This window comes from Pocillopora verrucosa, chromosome 6 (genome assembly GCF_036669915.1).
Source record: "Pocillopora verrucosa isolate sample1 chromosome 6, ASM3666991v2, whole genome shotgun sequence".
Taxonomy (NCBI): domain Eukaryota; kingdom Metazoa; phylum Cnidaria; class Anthozoa; order Scleractinia; family Pocilloporidae; genus Pocillopora; species Pocillopora verrucosa.
Window position 1 is genome coordinate 9,309,899 of NC_089317.1, and position 19,623 is coordinate 9,329,521.

The following is a 19,623-nucleotide window of genomic DNA, read 5'->3' on the forward strand; positions in this document are numbered from 1 at the left end:
ATTGTAGTCGAGTGTAAATCTTCAAAGGGCCGCTACTTTCGGAGGGGACGGTTACTTTCGGGGTTCAATAGAAAGGTAAAAAATTAACGTTACTTCGGGGAACAGTTATTTTCGGGGAGGACGTTTCTTTTGGAATTCCGCGGTATCTTAGATCATATTCAAATCGTTTTTGGAGTTCCTCCTACGGCCGTCCATCGAGGAGCAGCGCTTTGAATATGACCTTCTGTAAACGTAAATGGGGGCTACGTTTGGTTTTTGAGATTTTATTAAACATGGAATAGTCGTAAGTAAAACATTTAACAGTTACCGCTGGATCACTGGATATCATGATTGAGTTATGCGAAAATTGCTTTTTGAGTGACAATGAAAATCAAATTTATTAGTTTGCGAAGACTCAAAAATGTAAATGAACAAACACAGTCTTTTGTAATATGATTTGACATTTTTCTTTCCCATTGGTCACAGGAAAGATGCGAAAACGTAATCAAATCAAATCTGACATAAGGAATCTCGTTCGAATTAAAAACAAGTCATAATATGTCGCCTACATTATTTTTGGTCCACCTACACTCAAATTGTATATGAAATCCTAAGGCGGAAATCTAGGGAGGCTGAAAGGCTAGTGTGTCGACCGTGAAAGAAACGTAATTCTAAAAAATGCTTTTGGAAAGTTACATACCACTGACCGATGTCAAATTTTGCAAATTTTAGCGATTATAACTTTTGGCAAACGTTGAATTGAAAAAATCCGCTTCCGTTTTGCTGATCGTTTTCATATAAAATCATCTGTCTAAACACGACATCCACAAACTCCCACCAGTCTGCTATGTCTGTAAAATTTGAGCTCAGTCGCATCGAAAGTAGCCAAGATATAAAAGTTTTGAAAGATGTAGCAAAAGAAAAATGGTATCAATATCAGTATCTGGGCAACTGCCCACCTACCCCTCCCTTAACCCAACATTTAATCCTGACTTGTTATCAATTGACTGTTGTTGAGTTAGGGGAGGGGTAGGTGCACAGTTGCCCAGGTACTGGTATTAATCCGAAAAATGTTAGCTTGCAAATTTATTCAAGGCCAAGTGATTCCCGTGGCCTTAAAACGAACAAGTTAAAGTGCTGGGTTGGTAACTGCATACAGAGAGGGCAACATTGCCAGAAAATTTTGCATAATTTGCCTGTAAGGCCCCCCTCTCCATTGACGCCACATCTGTTCGTCGAGGTATGATTGAAGATCTTCTTTTTTCATACCTCTTCGTATTTTTTGCCCTAACTTAAGATTATTCCAGCAGGACTCTACCTCCTGTGTGTGGACACCAGTAACAGGATCAACAAAGTGTCGAGCATGCACGACGATTCGGTGCACGGCGACGTTATTTATACGGTGTTCCATGCCTCTGTATGAAGCCCAGTCATCGGTGTAGACTTCTGTTCCTGGTCGGATACACTTCGAGATTATGGGGTCAAGAGTCGCGATATCCCGTCTCTCTACAACCTGGAAGTAACCCCGTGCTGGACTAAACTCGGTAGTGACTATACCAAATACCCACGCGTCTCTGGCTGCTCTTCTTCCTCGGTTGAACTAAAAAAGAGACGTACGGATTTGTTACTGCACGTCTTTTTCCGTGACCAGAATGAACTTACTGCGGCAAAAAATTTTTAGGTAAACATGAGAATAAATTAATGTTGAACATCCTCCTTTACCGTTGTGGTAAATGAATATGGGGTTAGCTTTACTTTGCGTTTGATTCAATCGGCCCATTAGCCTGGCAGTTAAACAACCCGGAGTACTTTTACTCCCACTGGAAGGAATGCTAGCCTATCGCAGTAGACCCTTGCCATTCACTGGTACTCATTCATAAACTGACAGAAATAGACACTATTCGAGTTCAGATATTTTCGTTTAACAATGATCTAACTGCCGATTACTTGAGGTAATAATTTAACTCGCTTACTTTGTCTCGTTTTAATAAGTACGCGTCCTTGGTATGCTAGTTTCATTTGGTTGCTTGCTTTCTTGCTTATCTGGATTCTTTAGCAGGTTTTGGGTTATCAGTTTCGAAACTTTTCAATGTCACATTAACCTTAACGGTTAAGGAGCTCCAAAGTGTTTTCAGCCGCGCGCGCCATTCTGCTTGTCAAACCCCGTCCAAACGAGAAACGTTTGGCGATCAAACATTGCTCGGTGGCCAAACTTTTTCCCGTTTCGACACCTTTGTTTGATCGAATTTGATAAAATTTAAATGACGACAAGCATTTGATCAAATATTGTAAAACATTTGGCTTGTTCAAACATGTTTGACACCGTCAGGCCACTAAACACAGTATCAAAATGTTTGGTAACCAAACGATGTTTGATCGTGTTTGGTCGCCAAACATCTCCCGGCCTAATAGATTAGGATCAAATCTGCATTATAACGTGCGTGCGCTACATATGAAATCTTGCGCATGCAGTCGACGCGCACTGACGCAAATGATAATCTAATCATGCCGAACGTTCTGAGTTTTGCTATGTTAGAATATTTTCGCGTCTGCTCGTTAGGTATTCTAATTTTTTGGTGAAAATCAAAGTCAGTTGGCACATTTTTTAACTACTGTAGGTAAGGAAAAATGAGAAAGCCGTAGAAAGCAATGGTGGCGAAGGAAATCTTTTTTGCTTTTAAGCTGGCCGACAGAATTTTTCTACCCGAAATATTTTGAAGAATATTCATGCGTACATATATGGCAGAATGAGGCGATTTTACATTCCTGTTCTTTCAATATGACGGTTGTGACCACTTAAAGGACCGAGTGAATGTGTTGCATGGTTGCCAAGGAAAAAATTATCGCATTAACACTGGTGCGACGAGCCAAGCTGTATTTAGGACATAATTTGTAGAATTTGTTTTGAGCCACCTAGGATTTCTTCTAAAATTCCCGAGAAACTAGCAATGGTATGCTCGGCTTTTTTTCAGTGTTTCTTGGAGCTTTTGGCATCTATTTAGCATTCTTACCTTAGCCTTGTGATTAAACTTGCTTTCGTCACACTTAACGGCGGCTCCTGGTCCTCCAAATGGTGTGAACGGCCTCTCGTCCAGATCTCTTGAACACACATCTTGCAGCCGTCGGTATATTTTTGAGACCAGGCCTGGGTTGAGGTTTAATCTCCGCGCTGTTTGTCGCTGGGAATCTTCAGAGACAAAATGGTAGATTGTAAGGAGCAGCGTACCCAGCGGCACGCGGGGAAACTCTTCGAAAAAACTGTTGGTACGCAAGCCTCTTTTCTTTTTACAGCCGCTGCAGCGCCTATTAATAGGGAAAAAAAGAGACGCAATTTGAAATGCATACGGGCATAACAGACCTTCTCACTCGATTCGATTCGTGTTGGAGGAGTGGAAGGTATATGGCGGTATTTTTATAAGTAACACTGCAGTTACACTGTACAGAGTTCTGCAGAACTCCAATCGCTCTGACGAAGGCCTAACACTCGAAACGTCAGCTTTTTTACCCTTTACGGTGGCCAATTTACGTTTTCAACTCAGTTGTTAACACTAAATTACCTTCTGCAGATAGAGTTTGCCATAATACCAATCATGAGAGATTGGAGGAGGACAATAGAGTGAGCGAGGTAATACACACTGCGCGGACCCTTTTGCATTTTTCAAAGATGCCCTTCAGTGACTTACCAAAGGTACCCATCAACATGATTGCCGTTCCTCTGTATCAGTACCATGTCCTCGTTACATTGAGCACACCGAAGCGTATCGGCCAACAGAGACCGCCGTTGTAGCCACTGAATCAAGTTCATACGCGGACCCCGTTCTAGATCTATAAATTCATTTAGATTCATGACTTCTCAATTACGAGAGCGTAGTTCACAGTGAGCGCGAAGTTCAACTAAGAAACTGTTATAGCACCTTTTTTTGGGCTCGTCTTTGGCGCGAGACCTGTGAAATTCACAAGTCACAAAACAAAGAACGCAAACCCGAACAAAAAAACTCAACACAATGAGGAACAGAAAAACAATAGCTCCAAAGGAAAGGACAAAGTTATCACACCTTGTTTTGCATCATCTTTTGACTTATTCATTAACGTTACAAAGCAAAGAGAACAAGGCAAAGTCTTCCCGCGAAACTCTAAATGCAGCTGATATTTTAAAAAAAAAAACAAACGCGGAAAAAAGATCGCACTTTCCTTTCTACAAGCTTCTAATAAAGTTGTTAAATAAAAAATTCAGAAATAAACGTAGAACTTTTTCAGTTGGTTGAACGGCTTGTCACCTTCGTGAGAAAATCGGGAAACATTGTTTTTGACGCTTTAAAGTACAAGTCGTGTGTAGGCTGCGAACTAGCCTGTGTGCAGCCGTCTACTATTTCCTCTCCCTTCTGGGTGGGGAAAATACAGTCAAGCTGGCTAGCCGCGAACAGGCACCTTGTGGAATGCGCGCTTGTTGAGATTATATTACAGTTTGTTCTCTAAATTCTTGTAACATTTCTGGAGATCAAAACTTTAAGGCTGAACGTAATGATTTTAGACGGGTAGAGGGTTCTTCTTTTCGGTAGGCCGCGGTGTTAGGCGAAACGTCCGGTTACCGATGCATCATGCATCGAGCGTATTGCTCGTACGATTTCAGGACCAGATAACGCGAACGACTGCTTGCAGAGTTACCTGAAGACAGTTTTCAGCACAGTTGTTACAGTTTTCAGCACAGTTAATAAGTGACTTCATTCACTTACTTGCCATAAAAGTCTTTTGTAGTTTTGTCTTTTAAAACACGCCGCGCCGAAAATAACAAAAGGCGTTCAAGTTACTAATTAAGTGGCATCAGTTTTCTATATTCTCGCATACTGACCCCACGCTTTCGGAGCGTTGCCAGACACAGATTTCTCGTTGGGTTGTTTTGTTAGTCCTTCTGTGATTTACCAGGCAAGATCGGCAAGATCGTCAACATGAGCCACGCGACTCGTTCCCTTTCTAGAACTTTTGTCCTTTTAGACAAAAGGTTGAATGCTGTACCGAGCAAAGCTGATTTGGGTCGAATGGTGACTACGGGAAAAGTAAGAGATATTTCTTTCTCAAAGAGCCAGGACGCAGATGCCATCGGCACCAACCTGACTGCCGCATTTCCTTCCTTAGCGGGGAAAGACTTAGCAAGGTACGTACAATTCTTCACAGTATTCTAGGAAACGTAGTTTGAAGATAGCAGTCGCATTTAGTAAAACACCATGGTTTGAGTTAAGAGTAAGCAGCTTTCTTGTAAACGACACAAACGCGAAATGACAAGACCTTAGCATGACGCCACAGCTCGTTTAGCAGAAACGCTACAGCTTTCTCGGCTTTTATGACAACAGTCAATCACAGTTGCCGCTTACAGTTATAACCAAGGCAAAGGATAGTCAGCAAAATAAGGGGGAAAAGGCCTAAAAACAGTTGAAGAAACAACGCAGAATCGAGGATTTCCAAATCATTTATTTGACACCTTTAATGTAGCAGAAGTTGAATAATAATAAAGGGGTAAGTTTCTAAAGAAACTGTGGTGCTGCGTCGGTGGGAGAGTATAGCAGGTAATTTAGTGTTAACAACTGGGTTGAAAACGTAAATTAGCCACCGTAAAAGGTAAAAAAGCTGACGTTTCGAGCGTTAGCCCTTCGTCAGAGCGATTAGCATAATAGATTGCGGCTGCTTCGTTCCCTAGTCGTCTTCCAACGAGGTGCGCATGGTGAGATGGGTAGGACCCTTTGCTCACCTTGCCCATGATGCCTAATCTTTGCTGATGATATAGCTCTCATCAGATGTTGTTTTTTAACACCACATACCCTCCAAAATGTAAAAAGAGTTACTTCGACCCATTTACAGGTCTCATTATGTCATTATTCCACTGTTATGCCACTCAAGTTATCCTCACTGCTCTGACTGAATTTACATTTTCTTCCACGTTTCTTTTCATTACACAGTCTTGAAGTTATTAAATCGTATGCCCGTGGCCATGCCATGATGAAGGTGGCCGACGGCCTTCCCAGTGGTGCCCAGATCTTAGAGCATTTTGGCGGACACAGAAAGAAGAAAGTTTTTTTGTACCTCCCTCCTGGTATTTCTTTGACTGCTAATTGCATATTATATAAACATTAACTATGATCTATAAGCTATGTCAAATGATTATGTCATACTTTGAATACTAATACAAAAGCCTTGACCATGCATGGTATTGTGATAAAGCACACAACTAAGTGACAAGTGCAGTCGAAAAGTGTGAGAAGAAAAATCAGCCATGAGTGAGTGTTTCTCCCCACACTTCTAAACACGCTCCAACCACTTCTTTTTGTACTTCGTAACCCAAGAAAGTTCGTTCAAGCCATTGTTATTTGATCTGCGATAAAGTTTACATTTCATTTCTAAAGAAATTGGCTCATGACTTCAAGTAATTTTGTCGAGTAAATTTCTCGTGAAATTGCAACAGACATTATGTACTTTCACAAGTTTCCCTCTTAAAGAGCACATCTATTCCTTCAATTCCTTATCCTGGAGACATACTTTTTTTATGGGCCACTTTCCCTCTTGGCTTGCAAAAAAGCAAACTGAACTATGGCCTTAAAGCAGCCTGTGATGTATTGGTGCAGAGTTTCCATCTTCACACTAGGAAACGTAGAAAAACGTAAAAAACACAATTATTCTAGCGACCTCTAATCTTATTATTCGATTTATCCATAGCCAACACCATGAATTCAAACAGCCAAGCAAATACTAGTTCAGCCTCTACTAGTGCATGTAAGTTGACTTAACATTCCATAAACATGCAAACAAGAACCCAATGAAGCTAATTAATACAATACTAGAATCAATATTGACATCTGACATAAAAAACACCATTATTATAGCCACCTCTGATGTTATCCTTTCAATTCATCCACAGCCAACACTGTTAATTCCAACAGCCAAGCAAATACTAGTTCAGCCTATTCTGGTGGATGTAAGTTGACTTAACATTCCATGAACATGCAAACAACAACCCAATGAAGCTAATTAATACAATACTGGAATAACTATATTGACATCTTACGTAAAAACACAATTATTATAGCTACCACTGATGTTATCATTTCGATTCATCCACAGCCAATGCTGTCAGTTCCAACAGCCAAGCAAATACTAGTTCAGCCTCTTCTAGTGGATGTAAGTTGACTTAACATTCCATAACAGGCAAACAGTGAATCAGTGAAGATAGACATCAATAATTATTGCTGAGGACCATTCCATTTAATAGACACACCACCCTTACTGATGGAAAAAGTCACAATTTATACCCAAAGGAAAAAAAATACCAAAGGCTAACTGATGCTTCACCCCCCGATATAAAGTATGAATAAAACTTGGCTTTCACACCAATGGAATGCTTAAAACCTATGCACTGAGCTAAATGTGAGTATTTTGTTTTGTCTTCTACATGTAGATGTATATCCACTCCAAATTGATGATTCAGATGGTAAGATTGTAGACTATGAATCCAGTTGTGATGTTTTGAATGTGGCTTTATAAATAACACCTGCTGATTCCATTGAACAAACATAAAATTTTCATAAGGGGTTCCAAGAGAGATTTGAAAAACTAACATTTTGGAAGGAGCTGAGAAAACACATATACAGACATGATCTAACAAAGAAAAGAAACTTCAAAGATAAGGATATAGCATAATATCCACCAAAAACAATTAAATTAAAAGGAAGATAACTACTTTCTTCCATGGTAACAGAGATTGGTAGCTTAAAGAGATGACATAATACTAAGTGACCTTGCTCACCTCAAGCCTCCTGTAGTTTAGTGGTTATAATAGTATCCTTCCAGAGTGCAAATGGTAACAAGCTCCAATGTCATCTGCAGTCAGATTTTTTCTGTCCCATGCTCTTGACAATAAATATACCTGCTACAAGTGAATGTAAGTGCTTAATTGATTGGCACATTAGTTATTAAGTTTATTAGTGATTTATATTTTAATCCTGTATTTGCATCTTGTGTGGAAGCAGTTGACCCATCTGCCGTAGATAATTATCGTGTGATACACCTGAAACTGTGTTGTGTTGTTTTTTGAACAGATGGTGTCATTGCTTTAGATGAAGTCAATGACAATGAACTCGACAGAAGCTATTTAGCTAGTAACCCAGTAAATGTTGACTCAGGTAATATGACGATGACTGATTAAAGAACATTTAAATGCTCGTTTTTTTGCAGACCCCAACCCCAATCCTGATTTGGATTAATCCCTAGGGTGGCAATGGATATTTTCTGAAAACTGCATGTATATTATGCTAGAAATCTAGTTTATTACTGCAGGTAGTTTACATGGATGATTTCCGATTGTATCATAAATTTCCATTTAAGAGGCAACTTAATTGTGCACCCTAGGCCAAGCCAAGTTTACACATGAGGTGTGAAGTAAATCAACCAAATTTATGTGAGAAATGAAAGAAATTAATTTTTAAAAAAAGACAAAATTTTAACTCCATGATTTTTTTTCCCTTTCAACATAGCATGTCATCTAACTGGCATACACCAGTGGCAAAAAGGTATGTTTCTATAAAATGGATTATAAAACACATACACTTTGAAAAACAAATGTTGAATTAACTTCAACATAATTTTAATTACTTAATGTGTTAATTAAAATTCAAGAGATGAACAACTGTGTCTCATGTAAATGGAGAATAGAACATTCTACTATGCTACAGTATGGTGTGATATAGACTGACAGATTGACTCACTCATTCAGTTTCATGGCATAAAGGAATGCACAACAACTAATGTCTTGATATTCATTTCATTTTATGCCACTTCATTTCAGCTGGGATTGTAAAAGAAGACCAAAGTTCTTTGGGAATTCTCAATCAGAATGCTCAAGGTATGTTGGAAATATTGTCAATAATTCAATGCACTTTAATGCACAGCTCTCCCTGGATGATGACAATAGAAAATTTCCACTAGATACAAAATAATATCTTGCCAAAAGCAGCATTCTAGCTTAAAATGCATGACTGAGGCTTCCTTATATCTTATGTTGCTATCTGTTTCATATTTTCAGCTAAATATATTTTGAAAAAGCTTTTATTAATCCCCAGTTCACATTTCACTGTAGACTATAAGCACTGGTAGATTAACTGTTTAAGTACAGACAAAACAGGAATTCAAATCCAAAACTACAATTTTTTTGCCCTTCATTAGGTAAAAGGAAAAACAAAACAAAAACAAAACAATACAAAACCAATATAACCGGTGATTATCTTTTGATGAGTAACATGTGCAATTGCATTTTACTATTAGTGAAAAGAAAAAAGGAGAAATAGATACCTTTACTTTCATTCACACACTCTTAGGCATTAGTTGGCCATAAGCAAACTACAACAAAAGTTTAAAAAAAAAAAAAAGCTGGGGGGAAGATTCTGGCACAAACATCCTTAATGGATGACAGTTCAATTGAATACCATTACTGTTTGTAAACCACACTCATAATAATTTTGTAGTGCCATTGAATGATATGGACAGAACACAGGAAGTGCTTTCCTGTGAACATGTGCTCATGGAGGCAGCATCAACCCACGAGGACATTCTTCTGCCAATCTTTTTGACCTTGACATATGAGGAGGTTTGTGTTATTACTCTTTAACTCTTAGATCAAATTTGTAATTCTCCTTACTGTCAACCATACAATCCTTGTCATGTTAGTTCAGGGAATTTAGTATTGGATCAACTCATTATTCCCAAATTGATATTTTTCTTTATTCTCATCACTTATCTGGTTGATGCTGTGTTGATATTGTAAGGATAAATTCTGTCTAGGTCACTCATGGGAGTTAAAGGGTGTCATGGCAGTCAATTTAGTTCCTGTTATATGTTTGCCCATATAGCTTGCAATTTTTAGGTAAAATGTTTATAGTAAATACAGTTAGCATACCCATGTGTCAATGTGTTAAATTACTGACAAGTAACATGTATTGACAATCACATTTGAAAAAAAAAATTAGCCTGTAAACTTTTGTGAATCTAAATTGGTCATTATGTTGGAACAGACCCTTTTGGAAAAATATACTTAAGTTACTTTTTTGCTTAATATGATCAACTTTCATTTCTCTATCTGACATATAATCCTATTCTATGCATTATTACAATGCACTGTGTCGTGCCATTATACAAAAGAAATGACATGTCAATGTAAAATTTGACATGTTAAGGCTATATGTTAAATTTTATTCTACTTTAATCTATAAAATTTGTGCATCTAGATGTGTCACCAGGCCAGGTCTGACAGGAGGAGCATGGTCATAGTGATCCTCAAAGGTGACAACATCCCTGATGTGATAAGGTGACTATCAATGATTCTTAAGGTTATTTTTATTACTAAATGCACCCTGCACTCTACTAAAACAGCCTTTTTTCTTACACCGAGTCACCATGACAAATATGCTGTAGATCACACTCAACAGATATCTTTTCCTCATTAAGATACACATGGCATGAACAGTGGCTTAAAATTTCATGTGGATATTGCTTCAAGTCACAGGGGTGACATCAGTGGTGGTCATGGCGACCTAGTGCAATGTATGCCCACATGACAATTTTTTAAGAATGAAAGTGGCCCCAACTGACTGGTTGCTATGTTTACAATCATACATTATGTTAAAATTCAAAGCACAAAGATCATTCAATAAACATCACAGAGGTATTCAAGATTTTTCCATATCCATTGTGCAATGCACACATGCTGTATTTCACATTATGTAGTGATTAAATTATTAATCAAAGATGTTTCTCCCTTTATCAAATCATCAGGATTCTGAATATTCTACGCAGAAGTAATGGAAACGCATACTTTTGGATAACAAAAGAAAACTCAAAATCTGGGAGAGAAGGTATTGAATAACTGTCCACACTTTAGTTTTTTTGGAGATAAAAGACAACAAAAGGTCAAAGTTTAAAAACTTCCCTAAAAATTTAACCAGCTAAACATCAATATTTTAGTAGAATATTTCCATTTTATTGTGATATTGTGTAATGTGAAGAGTGTGTGCATAGATATGTTTCTTCATTATTAAAGGACTTTGATAGGGTTGATCTCCTGTTCCCTTGCAGGATGTATTTCAAATAAATTGTTTCACTTTCTGCAGAAATGAGCCAACCAGTATTTCCTGTTGTTTCATTGTCTCTGTTATGTTTCATTATGCTATGTTTGGTACCCCATGACAACCTTCATACTCCAATAATAGATGCAATAATGACCATAATTATCAATGTTCTCAAACTCTTCTTACCATTTTATGTGCGTTTGTTATGACAGTGAAAAGAAAATTTGGAAGCACAGGGTCGGATTTGCTAATAATGGCACCCACAACTTCTCGGCCTATACTCATAGAGCGTTTTTGCGGTGAGTGTTTTAAGAATTTGTTTTACAAGTCAGTATATGTTAACTAAGGGAATTTTGTATAATAATTGTAAAATTAATTTAACTCCCAAAATATGATTGTTAAGTCTCCTCTCCAGCTGCTACACATTTCCATGAAAATTAGTTATGAGAATTTGGTGTTGCATCAAGATACAGTAATAACTTCTACCTGATAAGTCTGAGTATTCTCATTACCTGTTTACTGGACAGTTATAATTTCCCATGCCATTATCAGGCACTAGTATTATTACCTTCACACCACAGCTTAACCCAGTACAAAAAAGAATCTTGGTGTAAATTTGGTATGTTGCTTTACTACATATTTTTGGCTGCTTTCTAAGAGTAAATATCACAGGTTAATATTTATCTGATTTGACTTTAACAGAATTCTTTCACTTTTGACTCTTATGACTAGGAGACAACCTACAATTAGCACGAGAAGAAGATATGGTGGATGCTATGAAAAGGGCAGCAGATGCTGTGGATGCATTCACCAGGGAATGGTAAGAGGTCTTTTATATTTGATACGATAAAGGTAGAAATATTTCCAACTTGTTACTCATTAGCAACCTTATGATCGTACTGAAAATTTCCATAAACATATATAGCATCAGATACTAAGCTGTAATCATGTTAAATAATGTCTTGTTTACAACTTCCTATTCTAAAAACCCAGGTATATCTTTATAATATGCATATGTTTTGATTATCCAGGCAGATGTACATTTGTAGCACCAAATCAAGGTGAATGCTGATGAGATACACAAGTTGAAAAGAATGATTCGTCTCACGCAAAATTTAATTATTAGGGAGGAGGAGGGCGGTTAAAATCGATCAAAATTGCAAGGATGTTATTCATGATCTTTCTATATTTACCAGCCTCCTGCCATTAAGCATGAACTTACAAGAAAATCAAAAGAGAGCAGTACTAACACCAGGGTATCAGCTGTGACACAAACTAAATTATGAGTATTTGACATAAGAAAGGGAGGCTTATCAATTTACCAACAAATTTATGGTAACAGCTGGCTATTTATTGTTTCCAACAGGGAGAGGTTAGAACAGGAACGCTCATTAAAGAGGGAGCAGGAGATTTCATTGCAAAAGGCAATCGAGAATGACAAGACGAAATTGGTAAATATCATTTCCCAAAAAATTATATTGCAAAGATAATGCCCATATCAATGATATCAAGAAAGTCCAGCAATGAAATAAGGATCTTTGTTAGATGACTTCCTTCAAGACTCTAGGAGCATAAATAATACTTATTACCAATAAACTACTAAGCAGCAGAAATTTCAATACCTTTTATACATTTTCAGCGAAATATTAATTGAGTTGTCATGTATTTATTATGTCAGATTAAAAAATCAAGCAAGAAAATAAGGGAGGCCCGACAAGGCAGGGTTACCCAGCCCAGTCTAGAAGGAGAGAAGGTGACAATTGTCCTATGCCACTCAAATGGCAAGGAAAAACGCCAGTTCAATAAGGGTGCTTTCTTCCAGGTATATATATGTATATATATATATATATATATATATATAATGATACAGTTTGTTGCTTTAAAAAGTACTTCTTCTAAAATGCAGACATATAGTGATTGCCTGATCATTTTTTTTTAATGTAAACTTTTTTCCTGTTTTAATGACATAGGAGGTATATGACTGGGCAGGCTCCAATGAATGTCTACCACTTTATTTTACTATCCAAAGAGGTAGGGAAGTGGTAAGACATGGAGACCTTTTGGAGAGAACAGAGGTCTTGCACATTTGTGAGAGAGTAAGTAAACAATAATATTACATAAAACAAATTATAACAGTACTAGAAACCTGGAATTCAAGTCTAAAATATACTTGTGTTATTTTAAGAAGGTAAATGTTTGAATTTAAATATCAAAATACCCTTTCAATCATGATTTCTAACTCTAAGCAAAAATATGACAACTGATGTGCTAAAACCTGGCAGTTCTTAGCACACAAAATCACTCATTGTTTGCATATCCACCAATTTACCTGCGCAAGATTTAAAAGTCACTATGGTAAAATGTTCAAACAGCCGCCCTGTTAAATACCTTAAACTGTGTAATTTAAGTATCAAACCTTGTCTTGATTCTGTTAACATGTTGTTTTTATCCTTTTTATCGAGGATGAGGCAGAAATTGAATCACTTCTGGGATCAAAGGTTAGGAAAAAATAATTACATTCAGTAAAATTATCTATGCAACATAAGTAAAGTGCATGCTTGAATTGGCCAATTTACAGTAAATTATCTGCCTATAGGTGTATGCTGATATGAAGCAACATGGCACAAGTGATCAACACAGAAAAAAAGGAAGTGTATCGTTGAAAAAGTAAACCAAGCAATTAGAATCATCACTTCAGTCTTTTGTGCCTGGCAATTTACTGCTGGTATCCACAACTGCTGGTGTACACTACTTGTAATGGATAAAACTACTGATGATTCTTTTTTTATAAAATTGTTTCAAAATTATCTCTGTCACCTGTTAGAAGATTTATTTGTTCATTTATTTTTAAGAGCTTATGTCTCAAATGCTGCAGAATTAATCAATCAATCCAATTAAGCATATATGTAATTCTACCTTTTTCAACCCAGTGTAATGTTTTCAATTAGGTCATTACTATTTTTGACAATCCATTTTGTATGCCCAGGTTAACAGTTTGGGTTATGAGCTAGTTTTATTCATAGGGTTAAGCATTAATTTTGAAGTTGCTAATGGTGAGGAAATCAGACTTGTTACTTCTGGGTCAGTTAATGGCCTTCCTTATTTTTACCACAGGTGACATTCCAAGGAAATGTCCCAGATTTGCAGTCTGATGGCGAACTGTCATCCACACTACCAGGTGATGAATACAAATATTATATCAAAAAATAATTAAAAGAAAATGAAAAAACAGTTTGAAGAATAAAAATGAAGTACCTTCAAATGACACTGGACAAAAGGAAGCAAAGTATGAAGACATGTAACTAAGATCATGATGAAGTATATTAAGACCAGACAAGAAAAGCAGGCCCAGTCTTAACATGGGTTAATGCAATCCAAAAGGAAATTGCAGGTAACCTGCATTTCTCAGAGATAGTAAGCTGAAATTGAGATAACGATGAGGACTTAACAATGTTCCTAAATACAAGGAAAACATGTTTCTTAACAAATTTCACAAGAAATGGCCTTTAAATTCCAAAAATCAACACTATCATATATCATGTTATATGTTGACAGGCTTATTACATTAACACTTTTTTCACAGGCTTAAGTCTAGAGGTCACCACACAATTCATTGCATTTCATGAATTAATAACCATCACCTGTGTTGCTTGAGCCATTACAGCAAATAGCATAAGTTTAAAAAGAAATAAAAAATATAAAGTTCAAAAGTGTTTGGTTCACAGATTTTTTCCCAACAACTAGCTCATCTTATCAAATCGAAGTAGGATGGGAAATACATTACCATAAAAATTAATGATGGCGAACTGTCATGCAGTCGGATGACAGTTCGCCATTAACTAATTAATTATATAAAATTATATAATATTGCATACTAAGACTAATTATTGTCACAACAGATGAAGATCGAGACACCGGAAATAAAAATGAGGTAAGGGAAGTAATGCACATTGACATGTCGCGTAAAATTATTGGAGGTATGCCTTTATTATCAAAACCCTACAAATAGCATGTTACATTGTCATGTTTCAAAGATAATAATTTCTTTGTGAGCCGCGACACTTTGGGCAGACTGACAGGTCCCTTGGGACGAGGTTCTTCGTGAGCCGCGACACTTGGGGCAGACTGACCAGTCCCTTGGGACGAGGTTCTTTGTGAGCCGCAACACTTGGGGCAGACTGATAGGTCCCTTGGGACGAGGTTCTTCGTGAGCCGCGACACTTGGGACAGACTGACCGGTCCCTTGGGACGAGGTTCTTCGTGAGCCGCGACACTTGGGGCAGACTGACCGGTCCCTTGGGACGAGGTTCTTCGTGAGCCGCGACACTTGGGGCAGACTGACCGGTCCCTTGGGACGAGGTTCTTCGTGAGCTGCGACACTTGGGGCAGACTGACCGGTCCCTTGGGACGAGGTTCTTCGTGAGCCGCGACACTTGGGGCAGACTGACCGGTCCCTTGGGACGAGGTTCTTCGTGAGCCGCGACACTTGGGGCAGACTGACCGGTCCCTTGGGACGAGGTTCTTCGTGAGCCGCGACACTTGGGGCAGACTGACCGGTCCCTTGGGACGAGGTTCTTCGTGAGCCGCGACACTTGGGGCAGACTGACCGGTCCCTTGGGACGAGGTTCTTCGTGAGCCGCGACACTTGGGGCAGACTGACCGGTCCCTTGGGACGAGGTTCTTCGTGAGCCGCGACACTTGGGGCAGACTGACCGGTCCCTTGGGACGAGGTTCTTCGTGAGCCGCGACACTTGGGGCAGACTGACCGGTCCCTTGGGACGAGGTTCTTCGTGAGCCGCGACACTTGGGGCAGACTGACCGGTCCCTTGGGACGAGGTTCTTCGTGAGCCGCGACACTTGGGGCAGACTTACCGGTCCCTTGGGACGAGGTTCTTCGTGAGCCGGGACACTTGGGGCAGACTGACTGGTTCTTGGGACAAGGCTCTCCCTAAGCAGCAATACTTGGTGCAGACTTACTTGACTGGTCCTCTTGTGACAGTACTTATGTTAACTGAACACATTTAGGCTGAAGTACTTATAAAAGACATGTCAAATAGCATATAAACAAAAAAACTTTCGTGAATAAAAAGAACTGTCATGGCTTCCTCCTGCATAACACTAACATTAACACCTAATCAAATAATACTTACAACAGCAGGGTTGAGCAACTGACAGTATATATTACCACATAGTTTTAAATAAAGGTCATGACATTATATAAACAACTTATCAACATAAGTTAATTAGAGACATAATGAAATAGAGATCATGTTTTTATGTAATTAGCTTAGTAACATCTTTTACTGAGTGTTTAAGAAATGGTATTGAATGTCTCACTTTGATTTACCATTGAAACATGAGGTCATGGAATTAGATAAGTTCATGTAAGTTTCATTAGTATCTATCTTTTTTATATTTAAATTTATAAAACTATCTCTTCATAATAATGATCATGCTATTAAGGGGAATAAGGGCTGGAGCCAGTCATGTCTTGGTTTAACTGTTGGTGATCTTTATTGTGAGCTATGGCTAAGTTGTTAGTTGTTAAAAGTAAGTTAGACGTGACTCCTGTGGGTGGCATACTTCCCTTTTCTTTTTATCTCATTTCAGGAATTGCTCCCAGTACCTGGAATTGTTCTTGCGCAAGCAGGTAAGAAGCATATAGATAAGAGTATAATACTCAGTATTTAACCTACTAGTAAGGATCCTGATTGTAATGTTGGTAAAATGGCCAGCCCTGACAGTAGTTGATCCACTGGCATTCTACTGCATTTTATGGGATTATGTCATAATAATATATCATTACAGCTCCTTGTGTTATGAGGCAATGGCAGTCTTTCATCACAAAATTCATTACGCCAAAAGCAATTAATCAGCAAGTCACGCAAAATGATCATACTCTATTAGAAAACATGCGTTACGGAGTGTTATTGCCCCGAGGACCATGGATTATGGGCGTTTCCTACAGGTCCTTTTTGCTTAGGCCCTTACTTAAACTGGCAATGTATAAAGCACTTCTGTCCTATCTAGAAATCCTACAAATAGGGTAATATATAATTTAAATCAACAGCAAGAAAAAGACAATTATTTGTCAACTACAACCTCTAAAATTATATTTTTGTTCCAGAGGAAGGACAGGAAGTACTGGTGGCCAAAAGACAAGTGAACACGGAAGAGGAGGAGAAGGTAGAAGATGAAGAAGAAGAGGAAAAGAGGGAACATAGAGAAGAAGAGGAGAAGGAACATACCAGTAGTAAACTTGAAAGGAAAAGGAAAAAGAAGGACAGAAGAACAACAGCAAAAAGAAAAAAGGAAAAGGAGGACAGTTGTTAAAAAAAAAGGATTTTAAAGGGACCCTGGTCAGCTGCACTTTTGTTTTTGTTTACCTTTGGATTTTCAATTTTTCAGAAACTGATGTACAAGTTGTTACTTTTATGCAGTAATAGTTATGATTTGAAATTAAAAGTTAACCCTTTAACTCCCAGATCAAATTTGTTATTCTATTCAATGTCAACCGTACAATTCTTTTAATGTTAGTTCAGAGAATTTAGTATTGGATCTACTAATTATCCCCCAATTGATCTTTTTCTTTATTCTCATCACTTATCTTGTTACTATCGTAAGGAGAAATTCTGTCTTGGTCACTCATGGGAGTTATAGGGTTAGTGTTGCACATGCAGTATGGCCTGGTTTACTTGTGTCAGCTATTACTATTTCTTGTATGTTGTGATATACGCTCCTCGTTTGAAGGACTTTGTCCTCTCTCTTGGAGGTTTTGTTGTTGTTGTTGTTTTGTTTTTATTTTTTTGAGGAAAAAATCTCACTTTGAGGAAACTGTTCACATTGAGACTTAGGAGTGTTAAGCTTCCTGAAAATTAGCCACAAATACCATGTAGTCAAAGGAGCACTTTAGTTCCTTAACTGTTTATCACACTTAATCTAAGTCTCTTATCCCCTTTATGGCTTTTGCAGTCTATAAAGAGGGCTAGGTCAGGCCGTTTAAAAACCAAGGTTAGATCAACAAGCATTGATCATTTTGTTAAAAGTGAAGTGTTGCAGTTGTTTAATGGCTTTTTGGTGGATCTAGTAACACATTCATAACTGGATCGAACATTTTAAGATCTGTTAATAATGGAAACCTCTTTGCTCTCAACTATCAAACCAATTCCTGAAAATTACTCACTTTTCACAAAATTGGCAAATCTGTCTTCATCTAGCAACATTTAATCAATCTGGATTCAAAAATACATTTCTCTCACTGATAAACACAGCTTGAACTGTATGTTTATTTTATATTTAAAAATTTAGCTTCTTTTAACAATTACATTAGCCCGCCACACTTTCTTAATTTCGTGAAATGTCGTCAATCAACCATGGTCTCTGATAATGCATATGTTCAGTATAGTTATTATTATTCTTCTTTAGTTAATATTTGATTGCAAGAGATGAACATACATTACTTTTCAGACTTTTTTTGTCATATTCTCCAAAAGATTTTCATATTTCATTAGAGTTCTGTCCCTTTCCTCGTTACAAACGACCAATTAAAATAGAAACACGAAAGTGTATTGAGCTTATGTAATAAAAATAGAATGTGTGTATTGTTGCATGTTGTTATGTATACTTTTTTGTGGGATAAACTTGGGGTTGGTAAAATGGAGGGAGACACTTTCTTATTACACTACTGAGATTTAAAATAACCGAGAACCGTACACTCCAGGATTGAGCTTAAGTTTGAAACTGAACAAAACGTTACTACAAACTATGAACCAGCAACTCGGAACACCCTCCCGTAAAGAGCCAATGCTCACCTTAGTGTCATTTCCTTCATCTCCTTAGCAGTATAAATCATTCTTTGCTCTTCTTCTGCCACTCTTCTTCTTTTTTTTCGAATTCGACCGAAAACATACTCCTAAAAAGTCCCGAATTCACGAACTAAACTCGACAAATTTGCCAGAAACATGGCCACTCTCGCTCGTCCCATGCTCCCTCCCAAGTCTTGGTACCAGATTACCTCTCATTTGCTGAATGAAGATTAAACCGAGCTCGATATCAAATCGAGCTCAATATGAAACCTACAGAATGCGAGGCAAACCGTGCTCGATAGAATACGTGGCAAACCGAGCTCGATAAAAATAACTGAGGTCGATAAGAGCAGATTGAGTTCGTCGAGCTCGTCTTTTTAATCGAGCACGATATAGTGGAATCGAGCTCGAATAGAATTGACCGCATTTCGAGCTCGTTGAACCGAGGTTGGTTTGAAATGGTACTCGAATTGCTATTCGAGTACGGTGAACATGAATCGAGCTCGGTTGCCCAGATACTAAATGTGGTCGTTTGCTTATCGAGCAGGAATGGTAATCGAGTACGACAAATCGATATCGAGCTCGGTTGCCCAGAAACAAATATTGATCCAAAAGTTGATATATTTAGCTTATGATTTGCTTCATCGCTATGCATGTCAAAAGGTCAACTTTACAAAAAAAATAGAAAAATAAAAACATATCGTCTCCTGTGCGGCTGTAAAAGAAAGGGCATT

General features: G+C 37.9%; 2 protein-coding genes and 1 long non-coding RNA gene across 5 annotated transcripts; 1 reads left to right on the forward strand and 2 right to left on the reverse strand.

Moving 5' to 3' along the window:
* Window positions 1–286: 286 nt before the first annotated feature.
* On the reverse strand, window positions 287–3,826 carry LOC131787534 (uncharacterized). Its single transcript, XM_066168888.1, has 3 exons — window positions 3,663–3,826; window positions 2,991–3,282; window positions 287–1,579 (listed from the first exon to the last, which is right to left on the reverse strand). The coding sequence occupies exons 1-3, from the start codon at window positions 3,824–3,826 to the stop codon at window positions 1,109–1,111; spliced, it is 927 nt and encodes a 308-aa protein (XP_066024985.1). The 3' UTR covers window positions 287–1,108.
* Window positions 3,827–5,425: 1,599 nt separating this feature from the next.
* Window positions 5,426–19,398, reverse strand: LOC131772216 (uncharacterized). 2 transcript variants are annotated; one of them, XR_010718057.1, is made up of 5 exons: window positions 19,160–19,398; window positions 18,896–19,098; window positions 7,772–7,894; window positions 6,856–6,952; window positions 5,426–6,609 (listed from the first exon to the last, which is right to left on the reverse strand). It is a non-coding gene; the product is annotated as an uncharacterized lncRNA (long non-coding RNA). The 2 variants fall into 2 exon arrangements; XR_010718056.1 differs by lacking the exon at window positions 6,856–6,952 and having other exon boundaries at window positions 7,059–7,894.
* LOC131779334 (eukaryotic translation initiation factor 5B-like) lies at window positions 8,311–17,448 on the forward strand. Of its 2 annotated transcripts, XM_066169177.1 has the most exons (13): window positions 8,817–8,866; window positions 9,486–10,324; window positions 10,792–10,871; window positions 11,297–11,383; window positions 11,817–11,904; window positions 12,451–12,535; window positions 12,763–12,906; window positions 13,055–13,180; window positions 13,547–13,582; window positions 14,199–14,262; window positions 14,984–15,015; window positions 16,695–16,734; window positions 17,212–17,448. In XM_066169177.1, the coding sequence occupies exons 2-13, from the start codon at window positions 10,245–10,247 to the stop codon at window positions 17,415–17,417; spliced, it is 1,068 nt and encodes a 355-aa protein (XP_066025274.1). In that variant the 5' UTR covers window positions 8,817–8,866; window positions 9,486–10,244; the 3' UTR covers window positions 17,418–17,448. The 2 variants fall into 2 exon arrangements, with proteins under 2 accessions (XP_066025275.1, XP_066025274.1); XM_066169178.1 differs by having other exon boundaries at window positions 8,311–10,324; window positions 12,763–12,837.
* Window positions 19,399–19,623: the final 225 nt, after the last annotated feature.